The 25,415-nt window shown below is 39.3% G+C and overlaps 2 protein-coding genes across 8 annotated transcripts in view; both read left to right on the top strand.

Annotated features, from left to right (window-relative positions):
* LOC139355046 (uncharacterized) overlaps nt 1–25,415 on the top strand; it is a 118,993-nt gene that overhangs the window by 74,756 nt on the left and 18,822 nt on the right. For 2 of the 7 annotated variants that reach the window (XR_011605816.1, XR_011605817.1), the window contains exon 2: nt 17,271–17,389. The exons of the other annotated variants lie outside the window; for them this stretch is intronic. The gene's annotated coding sequence lies outside the window, so the exon portion shown is untranslated. The remainder of the gene's footprint in view (nt 1–17,270; nt 17,390–25,415) is intronic. 7 annotated transcript variants of the gene reach the window in all.
* On the top strand, nt 500–14,480 carry LOC139355048 (uncharacterized). Its single transcript, XM_070999335.1, has 2 exons — nt 500–2,527; nt 2,583–14,480. Exons 1-2 carry the CDS (start codon nt 1,868–1,870, stop codon nt 2,592–2,594), a joined length of 672 nt encoding a protein of 223 aa, XP_070855436.1. The 5' UTR covers nt 500–1,867; the 3' UTR covers nt 2,595–14,480.

Below are 25,415 nucleotides of genomic sequence, written 5' to 3'. Positions count from 1 at the left end.
GGTACACCTTGCCACCTTACTGGAGTACGGTTACGAGCAGGTCGATCGTGGTCGTTGTTCTGGCCACGCGACACCCATGAGTTGTCGAATTGTTTTTGCTGTTTTGCCCTTATCCATTGGAGTGTGGTTAGTCATTAGGGCCCCTACCTTCAACTTAAGACAGTTGTTAATATTTGTATGGGGAGGGCGTACGTAACAAAGTAGTTCAAAGCCTGCACTATACGGAGAAGCCTCTGGTGCGCGTTGCATTAAATTGGAAGTGCTAGACCCAAAAGACGGGGAGTGTTTAGCTGGGCCCCAAGCACTCTGAGAAGGAAGAAAAATTTAATTGATGTTTTTTTTGTTGTTCCAGATTTGCGACCAGCAATTGCTTCTAGAAAAGCTGGACATTTGCGGTAGCCTCCACTGCGGTTCGAACCGCAATTAATGCAAAACAGGGTTTCGAGATTCATAATAACCACCACAGTTAGCGCATTTGGGAGGCAAGAAACAGTATGTTGTTTATGTGTCCAATATACTGGCAATTATAACACCTAAAAAGATCATCTCGGCGTTCAGGAGGGACTATAGTAATGACGGATATGCCAACGACTTAAAGTCGCACTTAAAGTCACTTAAAGTCACTTTTTAATTGCCAAGATTTAAAGGGGTTACAATTACTCCACAATATATGTTGAACTATCTTGTACGTATCGCGGTCTAACTGTAGCAGGTCCAGTTTTCTTATATTGGTTGTAGCAGCCTTAACGACATTCATAAGTTATTTCCCATCAGTAACACCCTTTATCACAAAGGCGGGAGGTCGGGGGTCAGATTGTAGTAGGATAAGTGTATTGTATATAATTAAGTGTAACCCTGCTATGAATAATATATTTAAGTATAACTCTTTGTTGTAAATGTATATCAACAAGTATTTGAATGTAACGGCTAGCTGTGGGAATCGGAGTTTCACATTTGTCAAAAATCCCAACCGTTTCTAACGAATGGACTGTATGGGAAGGGGGTATAATAGTCGTTAGCATCTAAAAGTATCTCCTGTTGTAAAGTAGCCAACCTGGCAACTCTGCTAAAATGTTAAGTATCGATATTGATCGCAACCAACTTCACGTAATCGAATGTAAAACCGACGCTATGTAAAACCGGCCAATTGCGAATAAGAAGTGAAGGAGAGCAGTTCAGTTTAATGAAGTGTTTAATAAGTATAGCAGTTTATACTACTATAAACTTCAGAATTGGTTCTGACCCATAAAACGGATCTAATTGATGTCCAACAGTTCACGGTCGTCCAGCTCAAAAGGTGGTTGGCGGCATTAAACTTGCCGACGATCGGCAATAAGGCCGAACTGGCGGCACGACTAAATGGCGTGGACCCGCTAGTTCGTGGAACTCGCCCGGAGTCCCCACTGCCGCAGTACTCTGAAAACGAGCTCCTTGCTGATCGGGTTCAGGAGTTAGAGCCGGAAGATGACTTGGGGGAGGATTTCTCTGCTGAGGATGCCAACCCTAGGTCGGAACTGATTCCTGCAGCGGCTTCAAGGCCCAAGGGAGACGAGTGGTTTGCTGTAGCCGAAGGAGTATTGTACTGAAATCGAAGCTGGTAAAAAGGAGCTGCAGAACATTCTTGCACAAGTAACATCAACATGGCCGAAAACTGCAACCAAGCAGTGAGGGAGTAAAGCGAGCAGTGCAAGGCGAAATCTTCGAGGAAGCAGTTGGCGGAAGAATACCAAGCACCGATGGAAGTGCTAATATCGATAGCGGAACCGATATCGATGTAAGAAACAGTGTTGAGCAACAACGAGTGGCAGTTGTAAACAAAGGACTAGAAGCGCCAAATATGTCCCTTTCATTTGCCTAGGAAATCATCATGGATTTTGATGGATCTTCTTGTGCAAACATTTGGACCCAGCAAGTACGCAACACTGCTGAAATGTACAACCTGGATGCAGTGGGCATGAAGATGGTGATTGTGTCCAAACTGAAGGGTGTCGCTCAGCGCTGGTTGCATGCAAATGCAACGCGTATTATGGAGTCGGCAGAGAATCTTTTGGAACAGCTGATATTAGCATTCGGCGATAAGCTTTCAAAAGCAGAGGCGCGACGCAAATTTGAAGATTTAAAGTGGCATCATTCCGAAAAGTTCGCGGTGTATTTTGAGGCAAGGACAATGCTAGCAAGCAGCATCAACATCGAACCGGACGAATTGGTTGACCAGATAGTCGAGGGAATACCAGCACAGAATGTGCGTGATCAAGCCCGGATCCAATGCTTCACAGATCCGATGCAAATTCTCCGTGCGTTTGCTGGTATCCGTTTGGACAAGCCAAAGGAGTTGGTGTCGAAGGAGCTGAACAGGAATAGGAACGACAACGGAGGATTCCGCTGCGGTAATCGCAACGCCAGAGGACACATCGCTAAGGATTGTCGAAAGCCAGCAAGGGTGCCAAGATCCTGCTATGCTTGTGGCAAGTTCGGCCACTTCGTAGCCCAATACGAGGAAAGGAAGGAAAATGCTGAAAATAAATATGTAAGGTGTATTAAAATTTATTTTGACAATCAAATTATATCTCCTATGGTTACAGCATGAATCTTAGACTCTGGCAGTCCAATTTCATTGATTAAATTATCTTTGTTGCCCAGGGAGGCCAAACTACATGAAGTTAAAGAACATTATTTTGGTATAAATAGAAGCCCATTAGAAATCTATGGAAAAATTTTATGTTTTGTATTAAAAGGAAAAATAAAATGTTACTTCAATTTAACAGTTGTTGCCAATGAGTCTATGATACATGATGTGGTTTTGGGTAGAAATTTCATGGATGCTTGCGATTTAAATTTAGATTTAAGAACTTTAAAGATGATAACTGTAGAAGATATATCAAAACATAACACGACGAGTGCTATTAGGGATCTGTCGTTACGCATTGCTGAACTAAATCATAATATTGAGTGTTTAGATGACTATATAACCGAGAATGTTTTGGAATTGGCGACTGATGTTGTAAAAGCGAAACATGCAGTCGTGAAAGGTCATAATAAAAGAATAGGTCACAGGGCGATGATACGAAACAATGAAACAATGAGTCAAACAGTTACGGGACGAAACAGTGAAACAACGAGTCAAACAGTTACGAGACGAAATAGTGAAAACGACGGTCAAACAGTTACGAGACGAAATAGTGGAAATATCGGTCAGACAGTTATGAGACTTAACAATGAAAAAACGGAATGTACAAATGTAAACAGGCAACTGGAAATTGACAATTTTGAAACCGAAATACTTAATATCGACTGTACAAACAACGAAACGATTGAATTTAACTGGGACAAAAGCACTACTTATCAAGTACAATGTCGAGCCTTGAAAATAATTGAAAACAGTTATGTAAAAGCAACTAGACCTGAAAAGCCAATGATTAGAGCAGAAATGAAGCTATGCCTAGATAATGCAAAACCTTTCAGTTGTAGTCATCGACGATTATCATATACAGAAAAGGATAAGCTTCAAATATTACTAGACGAATATTTGAAAAGCGCTATAATAAGACCAAGCGAATCAGAATTTGCATCTCCGATAGTATTAGTCAAGAAGAAAACAGGTGAAATTAGATTATGCATTGATTATAGGAAACTTAACAAAGCACTGCTAAAAGACAACTACCCACTGCCACACATCGATGATTTATTAGATAAATTAGTTGACAAAAAAGTATTCTCGAAGTTAGATCTTAAAAATGGATATTTTCATGTTTTTGTAAATGAAGAATCTGTCAAATATACTTTATTCGTGACACCACTAGGACAATTTGAATTTTTAAGAATGCCAATGGGTATCAAAAACGCACCGGCTGTTCTCAACGCTTTGTTAATAAAGTTTTCGATGACATGATTAGAAACAACAAAGTAGTAGTGTACATGGATGATATAATGGTCATCATTAGATGAAATTTTTAAAAGGCTTACACAGAACAGATTAGAACTTAGAATGGATAAATGTGAGTTTTTAAAATCAAATATAAAGTATTTAGGATTTTTGATTTCCGAGAATGGCATCAGGGCAGACGATAAGGGCATTGAAGCCGTAAACAATTTTCCAGTTCCCTCCAAGGTACAGGCAGTACAAAGTTTTTTGGGACTTTCTTCATTTTTCGAAGGTTTATAAAGGATTTCTCTGCAATAGCAAAACCTTTGTACGACCTGTTAAGGAAAGACAAACCATTTCAATTTGGTTAAGTAGAGATGAATTGTTTTCTCAGTCTAAAGGAAAAACTTATTGAGTCACCAGTACTAGCGTTATATAATTACAAAGACGATACAGAATTACATTGTGACGCGAGCGCTCTAGGATTTGGTGCAGTACTGTTACAAAAGAAAGATGATGGCAAGTTACACCCTGTGTTCTATTTCTCTAAGCGTAGTACAGCAGATGAGGCAAAATTACATAGTTTTGAACTCGAGACTTTAGCGGTTATTTATGCTCTTCGTAGATTTAGGATATATTTGCAAGGAAAGCATGAGAGACTAGTAACCGACTGTATTGCACTTAAGTTAACACTTAATAAGGCAGAACTTAATCCGAAGATATCAAGATGGGCCTTGGAGATGGAAAACTATGATCTTGAGACATGTCACAGGGCTGGAAACAAAATGCAACATGTGGATGCTCTCAGCAGGTATAATAATATTTTAATAATAGAAACCAACAGTTTTGAAGAAAATTTAGTCATTTGTCAAGGAAAAGATTTAAAAATTAAGAAGCTTAAAACCGTTTTAGAGAACGCAGAACTTAAATTATTTGAAATGAGAAATGGTGTAGTGTACAGAAAAGCAAATGACAATAAAATACTATTTTACGTGCCAGAAGAAATGGAAAATCAGGTACTATATAAATACCATAACGAAATATGACATGTAGGAAGAGATAAAATGATGGACATAATTTCAAAAACGTATTGGTTTCCAAGCTTGAAAGAAAAGTGTGTTGCGCATATAGAAAATTGTTTAAAATGTGTAGCGTTTTCACCAAAATCAGGTAAAAGAGAAGGTTTTTTGAACAGTATTCCCAAGGGAAGCAAACCATTCGAGTTAATACACATTGACCATTATGGTCCAGTAGACTCATCGAGAGCAAAAAAGCATATTTTTGTGGTAGTCGACGGATTTAAGAAATTTGTAAGACTCTATCAACTAAATCAACAAGTACTAGGGAGGTAATAACGGCACTAAAAGATTACTTTAGGGCATACACGGTATGTTGACCGCGGTAGTTGTTTTAAGTAAGAGTATAATGTGAAGCATATCAAGATAGCCACAGGCTCACCACAGGCAAATGGTCAAGTCGAAAGGATTAACTGGAGCCTTGGACCAATGATAGCAAAATTAGTTGATCAAAGTAAAGGTGTATACTGGGACAATGCTATAGATAAAATAGAACATGCTCTTAATAATACGTTGATTAGAAGTATAAGACAACTTCCGAGTAAAATGCTGTTTGGAGTAGAACAAAAAGGAAAGATTGTTGATGAACTTAAGGAAAAGCTAGAGGACATAAATGAAAATACAAAATTAGATAGTTTAGCACAGATAAGAAAAAACGCTGCGACCCACCAAAAACAAGTTTAAGATTATAATGAAAAACAAGGAAGAACGCTATAGTCGAGTACCTCGGCTATCAGATACCCGTTACTCAAAGGGAAATGGAGATATGCAAGCAGCAAAGCGAGATTAAAATGCGCCACCTACCGGCGGTAGACAGATTTAAGCGTTATGGGCGTTAGAGTGGGCGTGGCAAATTTGCTTTTGGATCAATCGATAGGTATTGACGACACCAATACATTTCAGTTAAATTTTTTTATCTAGCATGCATATTGTGGGCTTCACAGGTTTTCGCGGTTTGTGGGCGTTTAAGTGGGCGTGGCAAACTTTTTTTTAGGTCAATCGATATGTATTGAAGAGAACAATACATTTAAGTTAAAATTTTCTATCTAGCATCAAAACTGTAGGAGTTACAGTTTTGGGCGGTTTGTGGGCGTTAGAGTGGGCGTGGCAGTTTACTGAAACAAACTTGCGCTGCGTAAGAAGCTCAGGAATCTGTACGCCAAATCTCAATAGCCTAGCTCTCATAGTTTCCGAGATCTCAGCGTTCATCCGGACAGACAGACGGACAGCCGGACAGACGGACATGGCTAGATCGACTCGGCTAGTGATCCTGATCAAGAATATATATACTTTATGGGGTCGGAAACGCTTCCTTCTGCCTGTTACATACTTTCCGACGAATCTAGTATACCCTTTTACTCTACGAGTAACGGGTATAATTACATAATAAAAGACGTGTAAAGGCTAAAGGGTATAAAAAAGGAGACTATGTAATGGTGAAGAATTTTGACTCGACTGTTGGGACTGCTAGGAAACTGATTCCCAAACATAAGGGACCATATGTGATTGCAAAAGCGATGCGCAATGACAGGTTTTTATTAAAAGACGTCGAAGGGTTTCAATTAGCACGAAGTCCTTATCTAGGTGTTTGGAGTGCGCAAAATTTAAGACATTGGATAAAGAATAAAAATAAAATTAAAAAACAAAAATAAAAATGTAAAGTATAACAAGAAAATGAAACTTATGTAACCATATATTATAAAGATATAATAAGCATAACTTCTAAATCAATATATCTTGATCAGGTGATCAATCAGTCAGGATGGCCGAATTGTAGTAGGGTAAGTGTCTTGTATATAATTAAGTGTAACCCTGCTATGAATAGATAAATTTAAGTATAACTCTTTGTTGTAAATGTATATCAACAAGTATTTGAATGTAACGGCTAGCTGTTTAATAGTCGTTAGCATCTAAAAGTATCTCCTGTTGTAAAGTGGCCAACCTGGCAACTCTGCTAAAATGTTAAGTATCGATATTGATCGCACCCAACTTCACGTAATCGAATGTAAAACCGACGCTAAGTAAAACCGGCCAATTGCGAACAAGAAGTGAAGGAGAACAGTTCAGTTTAATAAAGTGTTTGATAAGTATAGCAGTTAATACTACTATAAGATTTAGGTGCTTTAGTCAAGTAAGTAGCAGTTCCAGAAATTTCCTTAGTATTTTGGGAAATTTTACCTCTATTGGTAGATCTTATTGTACAATTACTAGTCACAGGGGCTGGAGGGAGTTCGAAGGCTCTGGTGGAGGGAATGGGTTATCAATGTGATCATCAGATAAGAAGGCAAAGCCGTTTCCATGACCTGAATTTTTTTGACCAGGAGAGTCTGAATCCTCAGATCCAAATACTTCCGAATTAACCTTGCGACGAAAGCGCTTTACAATTAGTCTAAACGTGGAATCAGTAGAAGTATCCTTACCGTAGTCAGCATAAATTTTGCTTCTCTTTCTTATGCGTTTGAGAGACTCACAACACAAATGGTCAGAAACTTTTTGACTGATGAAGCCTGGAGTAATAGTAGTGGAGTGACCAGGTGTGTTTGCGCCTCATCGAATCCATGTGTAGAAGCAAAATCTTCAATCAATCAAAGTATCCGCCGAAGCACTCAAAACGTCTTTCAAATTGTGTTGCGATGGAGAAGAAGTATCAGCAATAATAATTGCGTTCAGAATTAATGTTCTGTCACCTAGCCTCCTTGGAACTGACGGAGGTCATCCTTACACCACGGTCTCTACATGACCTTGAAAACTCCTTGCTAACACTGACGTTATTATAATTATAAATAGATTGAAAGACGAAAAACCACCGCAGTTATCCACATTCGTATCATTACCACATTAAGGGGCCTCAATAGCTTGATAAGCAACCGACATGATGAGGACGATCAGGGCGGCCGGCCAGCCAATGCAGGCAAGGCCGGCAAACATGATGCGTTAATAAAGTTTAAGTACAAAAGCACAACAACTTACAAAAAGTTAGATATTTTGTATGGAAAAACAAAACAGATTTCTTACAAAGTTATTGGAAAAAATTCAGTGAGCTGCTTAGAATTCGTTCCAAACACGTTGAGACTAGAGTCAGGAAAACCAAGTCAGATAAATATATACAAGTATTAACAAGATCTTTAAAACAGTTCTTGGTACTTAAAGTGGCACCAACAGTAGGGGAGATTGGGGTAAGAATAGTGTGAAAAGTTTGGTTGAGCATAGCAGCTATAAACAAAGAGTCATCACATTGAAAGTGGTATCATTGCAAAGCCTGTTCTTTTCGTTATAACTTTTTTTTAGCCCCCATTTTAAAGTCAATTGCAAAGCCTTAGAGATATGTGATATGCAAAATCTCAAAATACTACTTAAACTATCTTTGCCACAGTATTTTGACTTGCGCTGTAATTGGTATATGGTTAAAAAATATGTATTTATTTAAATTTGATTTGAGTCTTTGTGGATACCAATCTTTTCATCTCAAATGGAATAGAATTATTCGTTTTTTTTAGACCTTTTTATACCCGTTACTCGTAGAGTAAAAGGGTATACTAGATTCGTCGGAAAGTATGTAACAGGCAGAAGGATGCGTTTCCGACCCCATAAAGTATATATATTCTTGATCAGGATCACTAGCCGAGTCGATCTAACCATGTCCGTCTGTCCGGATGAACGCTGAGATCTCGGAAACTATAAGAGCTAGGCTATTGAGATTTGGCGTGCAGATTCCTGAGCTTCTTACGCAGCGCAAGTTTGTTTCAATGTGCCACGCCCACTTTAACGCCCACAAACCGCCCAAAGCTGTGGCTCCTACAGTTTTCATGCTAGAATAAAAATTTAAACTGAAATGTGTTGTTCTCATCAATACCTATCGATTTACCAAAAAAAAGTTTGCCACGCCCACTTTAACGCCCACAAACCGCGAAAACCTGTGACGCCCACAATTTTCATGCTAGATAAAAAATTTTAACTGAAATGTAATGACGAGACACGTCAATACCTATCGATTGATCAAAAAAAAAAAATTGCCACGCCCACTCTAACGCCCATAACGCTTAAATCTGTCTACCGCCGGTAGGTGGCGCATTTCAATCTCGCTTTGCTGCTTGCATATCTCCATTTCCCTTTGGTCCCTTTAGCTGAGTAACGGGTATCTGATAGTCGGGGTACTCGACTATAGCGTTCTTCCTTGTTTTAATATTGCAAGTACATAAAAAATAAGACCCTGTTAAGCCATTCACACGAGGACGCGTAACAGTCAGGATAGCCGTTTCGAGAGAATTAATAATATTAGGTTGTCAAAAAAGTCCTGCGGTATTTTTATTGAATTTTCAATTGTTAATAAAATAGGTTTCAATAATGCGATTCAAGTCATGCGCCGTTTGGTTCGATGACGCGATCCCAATGAGATGCCAACTTAATAATGCCCCTCTTATAGAAGCTCGCTTCCCTGTTCACAGGACTCTCTTGTGGTCAACTTCAGTCTTCCAAGCGCGTTCGCCATGGACAGAAACAGGTGGTAATCAGTTCCTGCGAGATCCGGACTATACGGTGGATGCAAAAGAACCTCCCATCCGAGCTCCCTGAGCTTCTGGCGCGTCGCCAAAGATGTGTGTGTCCTGGCGTTGTCCTGATGGAAGACAATTCGGCCTCTGTTGATCGAAGTTGGTCTCTTCTGCATGAGTGCTGCCTTCAAGCGGTCCAGTTGCTGGCAGTTCAGGTCCGAATTGAGCGTTTGAGCATAGGGGAGCAGCTCATAGTGGATGATTCCCTGCCAATCCCACCAAACACACAGAAGAACTTTCATGGCCGTCAATCCAGGCTTGGGCACCGTCTGGGCCGCTTCACCGCTTTTTGACCACGACCGTTTGCGCCATACGTTGTCTTAAGTGAACCCCTTTTCATCGCCAGTCACCATACGCAACAAAAACGGGTCGATTTTGTTGCGGTTCAGAAACATTTCGCATGCGTCGTGTGGCACCCATACACCGAGCTTCTCAGTGACTCCAAGCTTCTTCAAATGGTTTATAACGGTTTAATGACTCATGCCCAGCTCTTGAGCGATGCTACGGCAGCGATTTTATCGCAGTTTTCGACGACAGACCTTCCGGAGCGTGGCGCATCTTTGACTCTACACCTCTACACCAGAACGAACATCGTTGTGCGGTGGAAATGAACACTGTATCGGGTTCATAAACTGCACAAATTTTATTGGCAGCTTGAGATGCATTTTTGTCGTATTGCCGTATTTTCTCTTTATTTTGCTCCATGTTTGAGACGCTAACTCACCTTAGCCGACTGCGGCGCAGTAGTAGACAATAAATTAAAAATGACAAGTGACTACTGAGTGACAAGAACACGATAGAGTTGTGCAGAGTAGCAGTGTTTAGGACTCATTCATTCGAGAACCTTCGAACGGGCAAAACGAACAATTGCGACTCGCTACGTATCTTACTAAGTAAACCCAAGTGATAGTAAAATCATGAAGGATGAAGCAACTCGCGAGGCGGGTAAGAGACTTCTATCTCATATCCTATTTTGAAAAAAAAACGCTAAAACAGGGTACTGCCCTAGAAAAAGATTTTTGTAATATTGCTGAAATATGAAGAATTTGGGTTATTTTATTGAATCCTCCTACAATTTGCCCTCGTTTTGAAAACATTTGGCCTCAACTCTTTTAGGAGAAAAGCCCCATCACCGCTTCAAACTCAAAATCTTTATTTTTATGTCTTAAAGTTAAGTAAAAACTAGCTAAAAAATGTAAACTCTAAATTTCTGAAACACAAAGTTAGTGGCTGGGGCGGGGGCTTCTCCCTTTTTACATTTCCTCTTTTCACACTGACTCGCAGTGCATTCACATGCGCCAAAAAGAGACGGATGATCGTATAGGCAGTGTTGAGAAGCACTAGAAGGCAGTAGAAGGACCGGAAATCTTACAGGTTAAATTGACGGACAAAAACTTAACTGCGCTGTAAATCTTTCTGTTTTCTCATTAATCTACGTCTTACTCTGGTATGCAAAAGTTTTTTCCAACTGTTTTTAGTTCGAAAGCGGTCATCTTCACGTAAATTAACATCTATAAATTTTAAATTTAAATGCTGAGGGGTATCTGATAGACGAGACACACGACTATAACGTTCTATATTGCTTATACATTTTTCTTATAGAAAACCGCATCTAAAAATAATTTTTAAATGGAATCAATTTTTATTTTCCATGGTATGCTTTTAGTATGCTATAACTTCGGTTTAAGGCAATATAACCATATTTATTTTTTTTATTATTTACTCCTGTATGATTTTAATTTTAAAAAATTAAACCAAGGTGATGGAAAATATGTTTGTATGGGACCTTTACTCATGCGGTTACTCATGCATTATTTGGCTCATTCACTAGAACTATTTTTTCCCTGACTATACGGTTTTACGTAAGTAAAACTCTAATGAGCAAAATTGACAAAACCGATAGGAACTTCTGGTATTACAAAATTCGTCGATAATACATACTTAGACCAATAGGCGAATTGGTAAAATTGTATCTCTGCACATAGCCACTTAAAATCGCTGTTCCAATTTCAAGCGGATTCTTGTTTACTTAGAGATTCGCTAAAAAGAACAGCTTATCGGCATAATCAAACCGTATCCAAAGGGAGAGGACGTGTAAATTCAGTTGCTTAAATACAATTTGTACCCTATCAAGTGGAATGTTTTCAGCGCCAGGTACATTTTTCATTGCTTTTGGCAAACTGATCAAGGATGACATATTCATTCAGGGAATCGTAGTGAAAATTGAATAGGGACTATTGTGGGCCAAGAGTGACCCCACAAGAATTTGCCCAATTTAGAACTATCCTTGCATACTGTTCTTTGACTAATTTCGGGAGGTGGCTGCGCCTTTAAATGGCCTTTTCTTCAAATAAGTAATGTACGTTTTGGTGCAAAAGGTTTCTGGTCTTGCCAAGAAAGACATATGCTGGAGGTTGGTCACTTCCTTTAAAAAGAGCATAGCAGTATAATATGGGCATATAAGTTCCCAAGTCCTGACAAGGACTTGGACCGAGGGAGAGGCGTCCGATGTTTAGGCACCATTTGCCGGCATAAGCTACGTCGTAAGTTCGTCAGTCGTCACTCCACACTGCCCCACAAGCTCAGCTGTCGCTTGATCGCAATACGATCGGGCTGTGTTTCGGCCTTATTCCCTCCCATTCATACATTCTTGTGCCAATGGATCGTCGCGGGCCGCGCAATACGATCCCCTACTGTCAAGGTTGTCCGTTGAAAGTTATGTCCTTGTTCTTCACCTACTCCACTTCTCGCGTCAGCACACCCCCACTGTTAAAGTTCTAGCACTTCATGGTTTTGATTTCTTCTTTACATTATAAATTTATTGGGTAATATACATCGGCGTACGCCATGGATAAATAACATGATATTGGACATATTGCACATAATGGATGTGGGATAATACAAATTTAGTTTATTTGGGAATAGTTACAGAATGTTACTTAAAACTTTAATGAACGAATTGTTTCTTGATATAACGTATATGTATGTCTTAAAAACCGACTTCTTCGCGGAACCACGTACTGGACGACTTCTTCACTTTATGACTTGCTGCACTCTCCTCTTGGTAGCGTCGCTATTTTTTACTCCATGCTTTTTCAGAAAGACTCGATGTTCTCTTATGTACTCGATATTCTTTACTGTACTCGATTAATAGTATTGGATAACAAAATAATAAACGGACTGTAGGAGCGCAATTCAAATTCAAAATAAGGGACAGGGCCTAAACCGTTGATGTCGCTGTTACTCTTACGTTGCAAGGGTGATACACTAATACTAAATTCCCCAATCCTACATGCATATGTAATTAATTAATTGACAATTATGTTTGTTAACGGAAAGTATCGAATTAACCACCTGTTAAGGTGGACACACCAGCAAAATGCTGACTATTCACGACTACACAAGTCGCTCAGAGGGCTTTTGCAATTGCACACACAACTGTTCCGACAAACTTACCCCCTCTTTAAATCCTGGGCGATGAGATCTCGACGCTCCGGATCCTGGGCCTTGGGAAAATATTATATTGGATATATATATATATAAATATACGTGCACCAAAATACGGCTGTTTCTTAGTATATCAATTCACTTAAACACAAAATATATAGATATATTATGAAGAGGCATGCACTTCTTCAACGGCTGGTGGAGCGACTCGTCCTCTCTAATTGTTCATCATGATTCGCACTTTGTCTATTGATTCGTTTGGTTTAAATGTATTTCAATACATGTTTGAATGCCTCCAATGTTTTTTTGATTTTCACTTGTTCTTTAATTGTATTATTTGAGGATATTGGTCTTTGGTAATGCATAGGTTCACTTTAGCTTTGATTGGCTCGATTAACACATTTATGTTGCGTCACTACTTTCTCCAAAGTATGTTATTGGTCACTACGCTTTTGAACGGAAGGCTCCAACAGCTGAACAATTTTCAGGAGCATGGGGATCATGGGTACTGCGACCATAAACCTCACAGTATGTCGGATGTCCTCCTTATTGTTGATCCTCTCCACGTACTTTGATGACAATGGCGGCGCTGGTCCGACTAAGATAAGATTCTTTCGAGCTCCGATTTGTGTCCTCCTCAAGGGCTGTTGGATATGGTGCCTGGTAGAAAACTCCGTAGACGACTACCCCAGGGAAGACACCCAAACGGATTCTCCCTTTCTCTAATTTTTTAAGGTCTTATACCAGACTAGAGCTTTTACTTGACTAGAATTACTGTTTCTTGATATCTGCTATCTTGGAAGTCAACGGCCGACTGTTGCACTTTACCAGCTCATTTTTTAATTTATTTAGTCCTTGCGTCCAATATACTGCTGCAAACAAACAAAAACAAGGAAGAACGCTAAAGCAGAGTGTATGGACTATCAGAAACCCGTTACTCAGCTGAAGAAGCAAAAGGGAGATTGAAATGCGCCACCTACCCGTGATCTCAATATGTGGTTATGTGGGTGGCAGACAGATTTAAGCATTATGGGCGTTCGTGGGCGTTAGAGTTGGCGACCCCAATCGGGGGCAAATACATATCAACTGAAACTTTTTTCTAGCATGGAAACTATGGGCGGCACAGTTTTGGGCGGCTTGTGGGTTTAATAGTGGGCATAAAGGGTATACCAGATTCGTCGGAAAGGTAGAAGGTAGCATTGATTAAACCGTTCTCTCTTGCTACGATTTTTTTTCGTATAAAAAGTAAAAATAGTTGAGTCTAATTTCAGCAATTTCAGCAAAAATTTCAGCAGTTAAGGAAACGACCCTAAAAGTTCCCTTTTGAATTTTCAATTCTAAGATGTCAGATGTTCTATCAGCTGTTTGTCACATTGTCAAATTGCCAGGCTGCGGTTAGCAAAGATTATTTTTATATTAAGGAAAATGTCGAAAATAAGCGAAAAACTAATCTATAAGAACTGCTGACAGGCAGCATCCTGTCAGATATCCCTTACTTGGATATTTTATACTATTGCAATTCCTCCATGCTTACAAGTGACCCTGTTATTTTTAGCCGAGAGAAGCGACGACTCTGGTTTTCAGCAATTCAACAAAATTTTCATCAGCACCGTGGCAGTTGAACTGCTTTAATTTCTGTAAGTTGATTTTGTATGGAACAGCTGATTAACAGCCGACCAAAATTCAACAGTGTAGCAATTCAACAGTTTAGGGAATACCCTGATTATTATTTTTCATTTTAAACTCATTTTAACAACACATAGGTTTAAAGACAAACATCTAATTTTTGCTCACAAGCAAGATCGCATTAAAGCAGATCTAAGGTTTTTTTTAAGCCACTTACCATACTTATTTGTAATTTATTAAAACATTTGCTTAATTTGCTGATGTTCGAGACTTTTATTTTAGTAGCCATTTTACTAATTTTTTTCGTACACAAAAATAATAATAGTTTAGTCTAACATTGTTATTTTTCATTTTGAACGAGCTTTAACAACATACTTAAATTTTAACGAATTTTTTCATTGCAACTTTTTATGCCTGTGTTTTTTTTTTTAATATTTGTATACCTTTTTTATACCCTTGCAGAGGGTATATTAATTTCAGCCAGAAGTTTGCAACGCAGTGAAGGAGAAGTTTCCTACCCCATAAAGTATATATATTCTTGATCAGCATGACTAGACGAGTCGATTTAGCCATGTCCGTCTGTCAGTCCGTTTCTACTCAAACTAGTCTCTCAGTTTTAAAGCTATCGGGCTGAATCTTTCCCCAAAAATCTTATATCTTTCGCAAGTAGTATATAAGTCGGAACCAGCCGGATCGGACAACTATGTCTTATAACTCCCATAGGAATAATCGGAAAAAAAAAATTTTAAAAAAGTATATCATTGGTGTTTTTTAACATATAAGCTCCAAAGCTTGTAAATAACATTTTTTAATTAGTTTTGAATTTCGAAGTAAATTTTATCAAAATCGGACGACTATATCATATAGCTGCCATAGGAACGATCGGAAAATTGGTGGGAAAATAATATGAATCAAATTATAGCTTCGGTGTTTTTTAACATATAACTTTTTACGCTTGGAAATAACATTTGTTAATTAGTTCTGAGTTTCGAATTTAATTTTATCAAAATCAGACGACTATATAACATAGCTGCCATAGGAACGATCGGAAAATTGGTTGGAAAATAATATGAAACAAGTTATAGCTTCCGTGTTTTGTAACATATAACCTTCTACGCTTGTAAATAACATTTTTTAATTAGTTCTGAACTTCGAATTTAATTTTATCAAAATCGGACGACTATATCATAAAGCTGCCATAGTAATGATCTGAAAATTGGTGGGAAAATATTATAAAAGAAATTATAGCTTCGGTGTTTTCTGACATATATATATATATAGTATACAAGGTATACAAGCTTCGGCTTGCCGAAGTTAACTTCCTTTCTTGTTTTTAAATACGTTAGCTTGTTATTAGATGACTGTATAACCAACTATTGGTCTGTTAATGACTTACCAAAGAATCTAAACTTTGTATTCCCGTGCAGAGGGTGTAATGATAAAAGTCAGACGGAGACGTTTCCGACTTCATATATTCTCGATTAGCATCACTAGAGGAGTCGATCTGACCGTCCATAAAAAATAGATCATTCTTGACATATTTACTCAAAAAAAAAAAGAATGACTTTATTATAAAGCTGCCATGGGAACAATTGGATAATTAATTTCAAAATAATGCAAAGACCGTTATATTTCGTTTTCGGTAAACATACATTAACGGTAGTAAATTGAAATGAAACAAATTCTTTGTATTTCTGTAATTATTTGTATACCTTTTATTCGTAGAGTAAAAGAGTATACTTGATTCGTCGGAAAGTATGTAGCTGGTAGAAGGAAGCGTTTCCGACCCGCTGTATGCCAAGTGGTGCTATAGAAAAAGTAGATAGGTGGGGCTCTAGGCTAGGTGTGTTTGTGAAAAAAAGAAAAGTTGCTTTAAACATATCTCAATCCCTCTCGCACTCCCTTAAGCTGAGTAATGGGTATCTAATAATCGAGGCTATCAACTAAAGCGTTTTCTCTTTTTTTAGTTTTCTAAAAATCAGAAAGCTCTGTACATACAATGCTACCACAGAATCGACCTGCGAGGGTATAGAATCTTCGGCTTGTCGAAGTTTGCTTCCTTTCTTGTTTTTGTTAATTTTATTAAAATTAGTTAGTATTAACCTGATCAAATTACTTTTTAAACAGGAAAGAACGCTATAGTCGAGGTTTGAGACTGTCACATACCCGGTATTCAACAACCAATTTAACTTATTAACTAACGGTCCGATTAAAACTTAAGGCGCCGATATCAACAAATAAAAAATTAAGAATCTACATGTCATATTTTAATTATATAGCCAGGCAACTGTTTCTAGATGCTTAAGCACTCGGTTTAGCTTTACCGTGCTATTGTTTGTAAATCCTTTCCACAAGAAGGGTAGATAAGTGGAAGAAAATAATTCTAGAGGTATCTCTAAATTGTCAGCGATCGAAAATCTTTTGAAAATATTATTACTTCCCACTTGCAGAGCTTCAGAAGGTCAGTTATGTCCCCGTTTCAATACGGTTTTATGAAAAGCAGATCAACAACCACTAAACTTTTGGAACTTAATTCATTTGTGATAAGTAAATCACATTTTTTTCTGGTTAGAAAACTCTATAAAAATTCTCTCACTTGTCTACTCCACGTTTCCTCCGGTGTCCCACAAGGGAGCAACCAGGGGCGCTACTTTTTACTTTACTTACAAACGATCTTCTCTTAGTTATAACTCATACTCGTCTACGCAGATGATGTTAAATTATGCCTGCAGTACAAGGATACTTCTTGCAAGTCCGACTTGCAATCCGATTTGAACAATTTTCAAACATGGTGTTCTGACAATTTCCTGGATTTAAATTGCTCTAAGGTAAGGTAATGACTTTTTGTCGAGTCGATCCTCAATATACGACATAGCCGCTGAGTGAGGGCTCACTGGATAAAATAAGTAGTAAACGATCTTGACGTTCTTTTGGACCCAATTCTTCTAATTAACTTATCCTCCCTAGACAACCGCAGAATGATGATTGGAACAATCTTTATTGATAGCCCCGACTTGGTTAGCCAGCTAAACTTCTCTGTTCCATGCAGATTAACAAGGAATTACATTTCCCTATGACTTCTTCCCTATGACTTTCATGAACCTATCTGCCTAAAGGCAATAGACTTTATCTGACTCTCTGCCTCTCTTAAAACGAATAATATTGAATTGTCCATCACAGAATTAGATCCTCCTCTTTTTCTCGAACTATATCTTTCTTTTTCTACACGTCTATCATCTCGCCACTCCGGCGAGTGGCAGGCACATGTTTCTGATCTCAATTCGGGATTACAGAATGTAAAGTGTTCACCATAATTCGTAGTTATACCCGTTACTCGTAGAGTAAAAGGGTATACTAGATTCGTCGGAAAGTATGTAACAGGCAGAAGGAAGCGTTTTCGACCCCATAAAGTATATATATTCTGATCAGGATCACTTGCCGATTCTATCTAGCCATGTCCGTCCGTCCGTATGAACGCTGAGATCTCGGAAACTATAGGAGCTACAATACTGGGATTAGGCATGCAGATTCCTGAGATTCCTGCACAGCGCAAGTTTGTTTCAACAATGTGCCACGCCCACTCTAACGCCCACAAACCGCCCAAAACGGTGGCTCCTACAGTTTTTATGTTAGAATAAAAGTTTTAGCTGAAATGTATTGTCCTCATCAATACCTATCGATTAAGCCAAAAAAAGTTTGCCAAACCCACTTTAACGCCCACAAACTTCAAAAAATCGTAAATATGAACGCGAACTTATGTAGATTTTGTAGTCTTGTACGCAGTTTGTTACGAGAATATGCCACGCCCCCTTTAACGCCCACAAACCACCCAAATCTGTGGTGCCCACAATTTGTATGCTAGATTCAAAATTTTAACTGAAATGTATTAGTCTTGTTAATACCTATCGATTGACCCAAAATAAAAGTTTGCCACCGCCCACAATCTTCAAAAAATCTTAGGTATGAACGCGGATATCTCGGAAACTATCAAAGATAGAGAAATAGGATCTCAGATTTAGATTCCGTAGCCTTGTACGTAGCGCAAGTTTGTTACGCAAATAAGCCACGCCCACTCTAACGCCCACAAACCCCCTAAGCCTGTGGCGCCCACAATTTTCGTGCTAGATACAACATTTTAACTAAAAAGTGTTGGTCTCGTCAGTACCTATCGATTGCTCCAAAAAAAGTTTGCCCCGCCGACGTTCTCCTTTCCTGGGAGGAGAGGCATGATGGTGCCCGGCCTGGCTAACTCGTCCGCTATGCAGTTGCCTACGATATCCCGGTGACCCGGAACCCTTATGAGGCTGATAGTAAACTGACTAGCCATCTCGTGGAGAAATCTGCGACAGTCTGCTATTGTACGGGAGTTGGAGCTTGTCGAGTAGATCGGTTTAATAGCGGCTTGGCTGTCACTATATATATTTAGGTGTCCTCTTTGGCGACTTATTTCCCCTAAACAGTTTAGTGCTTCCTTTATAGCGTGGACCTCCGCTTGGAAGTGCAGTGGTCCGGGAGCCTGAATGACTTCCTGATATTTAATTGTTCGGAGTAAACGGCTCCGCCAACTTGTCCTTCTAATTTGGAGCCATATGTATAAAAGCAGATTGTGTCCGTCGTGCCCGGTCGGCCCTGCTCAAAGGGTGTGTGACTGTATTCAAGGGATTTGCATAGATCCGTTTTCTTCGGAATCGATTTATCATACTAGAGAATTTTTTTTTTCCACTGCCCGGTGTCCCTCAGTCGAATAGCTGCCGACTTGGGCCTTTCCATGCCTGTTAAGACTAGGGAGGTCCAAGATCGCGTTCAGCGCTTTATTCGGGGTGGTTCGAAGGGCTCCACTAATACACAAAGCCGCCATTCGCTGTACTTTGTTTAGGGGAGCCAATATGCATTGTTTGTGTAGAGCGGTCCACCACAGAGCCACTCCATATAGTAGGATTGGTTTTACTACCGCTGTGTATATCCAGTTGACAATTCTAGGGGACATGCCCCATCTTAGCCCAATTCCTTTTTTAAAGGAGTAAAGTGCAATGGTCGCTTTTTTGGTTCTCTCTTGGTTATTTAAGCCCCATTTGAGATGCTTATCTAATACTAACCCCAAGTATCTGGCGAGATCGCTAAAGGAAAGATTACAATTGTTTAGAATAGGTGGGTTGAGTTGTGGAATTTTGTATTTATTTGTAAAAAGAACAAGTTCCGTTTTTGAGGGATTTACCCCAAGTCGGTTCTCTATCGTCCATTCCGATAATATTTTAAGTTTAGCGGTCATAAGATCGCAAAGTGTTTGTGGATATTTTCCATTAAATATGATAGCGACATCGTCTGCGTACGCCACCACCTTACAGCCTCCTTCCTCCAGGATCCGCAGTAGTTTATTTACTGCGATATTCCACAGGAGGGGTGATAGTACACCTCCTGGCGGGGTGCCTCTGTTCACTAGTCTTGTCTGGGTTGAGGTCCCTAGTGTGGCTGTGACCATTCTGCTTATCAGCAATTTATGGATCAACCTCACCATTGGCGGCTAGTTCTGTGAGAGATTCTGTTATAGCAGTGGGAAGCACGTTATTGAAGGCTCCCTCTATGTCAAGGAAGGCGATCCGTGTGTATTCCTTGATGCTGAGCGATTTCTCGATGCTGCTTACCACCAAGTGTAGCGCCGACTCGGTTGACTTACCTTTGGAATAAGCGTGTTGTGCCTCTGATATTTGTGTCGGATCGATAGTAGCCCTTATGTGTAAGCTTATCATTCTTTCAAAGCTCTTTAGCATAAATTATGTTAGGCTGATGTTAGGCTAAAATCCTTTGCTGTGGTATGGGTTGCCTTCCCTGCCTTGGGAATGAAAACCACCTTCGTTTCTTGCCATGCTGTTGGTAGTTCTCCTACCGCCAGGATGGAGTGGAAGATTTTTTTCAGCCAGTTTATAGCTAGTTGTCCTGCTTCTTGGATGTGTGCCGGTGTTATCCCGTCAGGTTCCGGCGATTTGTGTAGTTTAAAGCTATGAATAGACCATTTCATGTTGCGGTCTGATAGGAGGGGATCTAATTCGATTCCCTCTCCGACTCTTCTTTCTGGAGGATGACCTGTTTGTTGCCTCCCTGGGAAGTGAGCGTCTAGGAGCAGGTCTGGAGTCTGACCATGATCCATTTTCTCTCTGAAGGTAGCCCAGAGGCGCGGCTGTCTTGGAGAGTATTTTCCTGAGCGTTGCGGCATCAGTCGTTTTTTCTATGTCAGAGCAGAAGGTCTGCCATGCAGTTCGTTTCGCCCTTCTAATGGTATGCTGATAGTACCCTAATAGAGCCACTTTGTAGCACCAGCTTACTGCGGTGTTGTCTCCGTAGCTGTAATTGCGAAGCAGAAATATACTAAGATGCCTTTTGGCTAATATGCAGGTTCTAATTTTACCTTCTTTGGGGTCAAGCATAAGCTTGTATTCCTTTGTTCCTAGTCCATCAACCTTGTCTTCTACTATCCAAGGTTCCTGTACTAAGACCAAGTCGGCTCCGCCCTCGGTTAGGCTAGGCAAAAGTGCAGCCGACGCTGCTTTACTGTGGTGTAGGTTGATTTGTGGAAGCCTTTTTGACATCTACAGCTGCTACCTCCACCACAGTGACGTCGGCCCCCTCTGTGTCTTCTATAGCCGGTCCAAGCACTCGCATCTCTCTGCTCAGCGACGATAATGTTCGCCCCTTCGTAAACCTCACCGAGCTTTCTCGTCGCCTGCTTGTATAAGTCAGCCGATCGCAGGCCACCACCAGCCCGCGTCCATGCGTCCATCATGCGTAAGCATATAAGGGAAAGCTGGGACTCCACTGCTTTCCACTTATTCCTGGGAATCCTGCCTGTTCTACGATTGCTGTGGGCAAGGCTACAGTTGTGGTGGCAACCGATGTAATTTTTACAAAATCAACTTTAATTAAAAAACCTTTGCCTATAAAGTGATTGTTAAAACCTTAAAAACCTATTTAAAAAAACATTTGAATTGAATAGTTGAGTTTTTTTGGTAAAATGTTTTACTTTTTCGGCGTCGAAGCGCTCCGCAGAACAAACTTGATCACTAATTACTGATGGATTACTGGAGTTATCATGTTGTTCGGCTGAACACAGCCATTGAAAGTGTTGTTCAAATATCTCCCCTTTAAAGATGTTAAAGAATCTGTAAATTTCCCCAAGGAGATTAATTTTGTTAATTCTTTTTTTATAAAACATCTTAACACATTTTAACACTAAACCCGAAGTTGGTTTAGAAGTTGGTTTAGTCTTAACTTCAAACTGAATAGTAAAAAATAAATTTATTGACATCGAGATACTTTAAAAAAAACAAGGAAGAACGCTATAGTCGAGTACCTCGACTATCAGATACCCGTTACTCAAAGGGAAATGGAGATATGCAAGCAGCAAAGCGAGATTAAAATGCGCCACCTACCGGCGGTATACAGATTTAAGCGTTATGGGCGTTAGAGTGGGCGTGGCAAATTTTTTTTTGGATCAATCGATAGGTATCGACGAGACCAATACATTTCAGTTAAAATTTTTTATCTAGCATGAAAATTGTGGGCGTCACAGGTTTTTGCGGCTTGTGGGCGTTAAAGTGGGCGTGGCAAACTTTTTTTTAGGTCAATCGATAGGTATTGATGAGAACATTACATTTCCGTTAAAATTTTTATTCTAGCATCAAAACTGTAGGAGCCACAGTTTTGGGCGGTTTGTGGGCGTTACAGTGGGCGTGGCAGTCTACTGAAACAAACTTGCGCTGCGCAAGAAGCTCAGGAATCTGCACGCCAAATCTCAATAGCCTAGCTCCCATAGTTTCCGAGATCTCAGCGTTCATCCGGACAGACGGACAGACGGACAGACGGACATGGCTAGATCGACTCGGCTAGTGATCCTGATCAAGAATATATATACTTTATGCGGTCGGAAACGCTTCCTTCTGCCTGTTACATACTTTTCGACGAATCTAGTATACCCTTTTACTCTACGAGTAACGGGTATAACAAGGAAGAACGCTATAGTCGAGTACCTCGACTATCAGATACCCGTTCCTCAGCTAAGGGGACCAAAGCGAAATTGAGATATGCAAGTAGCAAAGCGAGATTGAAATGCGCCACCTACCCGTACCCAAAAAAAGTTTGCCACGCCCACTACAACGCCCACAAACCGCCCGAATCTGTGGCGCTTACAATTTGCATGCTAGAAACAAATTTTTAACTGTCATGTATTAGTCTCGTCAATACCTATCGATTGAACAAAAAAAAGTCTGCCAAGCCCACTCTGACGCCCATAACGCTTAAATTTGTCTGCCGCCCATGTTTTTTAATATTTTGTAAAAATTAAAAAGAGATTCTGCCCTTATAATCATCTACATGCCAAAAGTTATTTAAATCGGACATAAAAAGTTACAACCAAGCAATAATAAATTATTCTGTCTAGAGAGAGCTGGGATCCCACGCTAAGCCCCTTGTTATGTTGGTGTCATCCTTGAATTCCATAAGCTTTTCACAATCGGAATCGCTTTCTCCCTTCAATTTGGCAGGCTTGTTTGGGGAACACTTTCGAGTTGGAAAATTACCCTTTGTTAATATTTGTTTTACTTGTTGACGTATTCGTCTACATACAAAGCTGGTCGTATGATTTTGGCAGTGGGAAGTTTTTTTCCTCCTCGAGTGCCAGCTGCTGCATTGCTCGAAAGCAGACGTCTTAGTTCCGAACGATTCGGTATCTAGTGTGTACATACTTTTTCATCTGGTTGATCACGCCATAGGATACAGTGAAGAAATTGGTCTGGTTGTTTTAATCGCACGCAACGATACATTTTACAAATATCTTATAATATATTAATGAGAATGTTGAGGAGCTTGAGTTGCATCGATGGGCCTGAATGGAAGATCATTTAGATATACCTCGTTTTAATGGCAGAAGTGTCAGAAGCTGGCACTACTGCTTGTGTTTTCCCAGAAAGATATTAACATTAAAGATGTTACTGAGCTTGGAACATAAAATATTGTGGTAGACAGTGTCCGCGGCTTTGCTAGGTCGGCTGTTGTTGTGATTGTTCGGATTGTTTGGATTGTATGCGAGTTATAGTTTGGGAGCTGGATATTCCTTAAGTTCTGTTCTGTGTTTGAAATTCTATTAGGTTTTAAATATAAATGTCAGCCTTCTCTGAGTTCAGAATTATAAGAGAATTTGTTAGTCTGGTCGGGTTTATATATACCCTCGCTGCACTAAAAGCTCGTAGTAAGCTAAAATATAAATGTTCATAATTCTTTGTGTAAGTATGTTTGTGTATATGGGCATTTCCATCAGAAAGTCAACCAAGCCAAAAAGGTCTAGACACCCAACTATCCAAAGGAATTCGTTTATAATTAATTAATTGTAATATCAAAACCTTTCGATATTCTCAAAAATATTTTTTGGTATTTTGTTCATACTTTCTTGGCTGGTGCTTTTTTTCTGTTATTTTATCCAATAAGAACCTTTATATGTGACAAATTTGTACACTCAACACCGCATTTAAATGTTAAAGTATAAATCCGTTTCTAAGGGCAAACAAAACCACTTACTAAAACGGTAAAAAAAATGTTCCGAGCAACATGTCCCGAGGGAAAATGTTTAAAACTAAATTTAAAAATAAAACTATTAGCAGTTGCTGAGTCAATTAAAAAACATTTTTAGAAATAACGCATTTAAATAGTCCGTTAGAATTCGGTGAAATCAAGGATTGAATGGACTTTCGCAAAACCCACTTCCATTTTTTGTCTTGAGCGAATACAACAGTCTGTTTAAAATATCTTTAAAAAAATACACAAAAATAATAAAATGAAAACACAATTTTGAGCTAGGAAACAATGAGAAGTAAATCCAATTACTAAAGTTTAATTTTTGTTTCCAATGTTTTTCCTAAATTCTCAAATGTCCCGAGCGACTTCCGGGATCGTTGGTCGCCGTCCAGGGTGACAAGGGAAGGTTTGGGGGGGTTTTTCAACGATTAAAATGATGTTAATATTGCTGATGCTCGCATTACCCCAGAGCTGGGATCTGTAAGTCCGAGTAGTTGAGCTGTTGTTTAAATTTAGTTTGTCGTTCGTTGGTAGGGATATCAGAAGTATAATGGACAAACAATGTTAGGCCAAGTGCGCTGAATGTGTAACTCCCGCTTTTACATTGTATTCGACGGTAGTAATATCGTTGCATTTCCCAGCGAACGATAGATTATAAAGGAAAGGATCAAGTAACTTATGAGTGTATACAGAGGCAGAAGCTTCCTAATTTTCTACATAGGACCATCAAACTAGACACCATCGAATGCTTGTAATACGTCGAGTATTCGCGATGTTCGAATGTATTACGGAATTCTGTTGTGGGCTTCGGTCTTATTATATTGATTGACTTTTTCCATTTCGATGGAAAATAGCTGAGTTTTGTGATATTGCTAAAGAGTTTACAAATGACTTCAATAGCAAAGATAGAAAGTTCAATGATCATTTTCGGTTGAAAGCTCTGTACATACAACAATGCTCCCACGGGAAAGACCTTTTTCGTTAAAAATATACGTTTGTTTTAAATAATTTGGGAATCTTCTAAAAAACAACCAACTCTTTTAAATGTGAAAGCGCAAGTGAAAAACAAAAAAGGGGCGTATCTTCCAGAAACCGAAAAAAAAGATCAGTAAAAAAAAAATCAGTTCGACTCGTACGTTGGCATATCCCGTTTGCCTAATAAGTCTATACGGGGGTATTCATATCATATCCGACTGTGCAAAAGTAACATAAAAATATATTTTTTAAATTTCACATAATAGCCCAATAAATTTTTTAATAATTGCAAAAATTTTACAATCACAACAAAATATA

Source organism: Drosophila suzukii, unplaced genomic scaffold (genome assembly GCF_043229965.1).
Source record: "Drosophila suzukii unplaced genomic scaffold, CBGP_Dsuzu_IsoJpt1.0 scf_7, whole genome shotgun sequence".
Classification (NCBI taxonomy): Eukaryota; Metazoa; Arthropoda; class Insecta; order Diptera; family Drosophilidae; genus Drosophila; species Drosophila suzukii.
The sequence above is the reverse complement of the archived record's forward strand: the minus strand, read 5'-3'. Positions and strand labels throughout refer to the sequence as shown.

Excerpts from the sequence above, each read along its gene's own strand:
- LOC139355048 (XM_070999335.1), top strand. The coding sequence starts at position 1,868 with ATGGATTTTGATGGATCTTCTTGTGCAAACATTTGGACCCAGCAAGTA.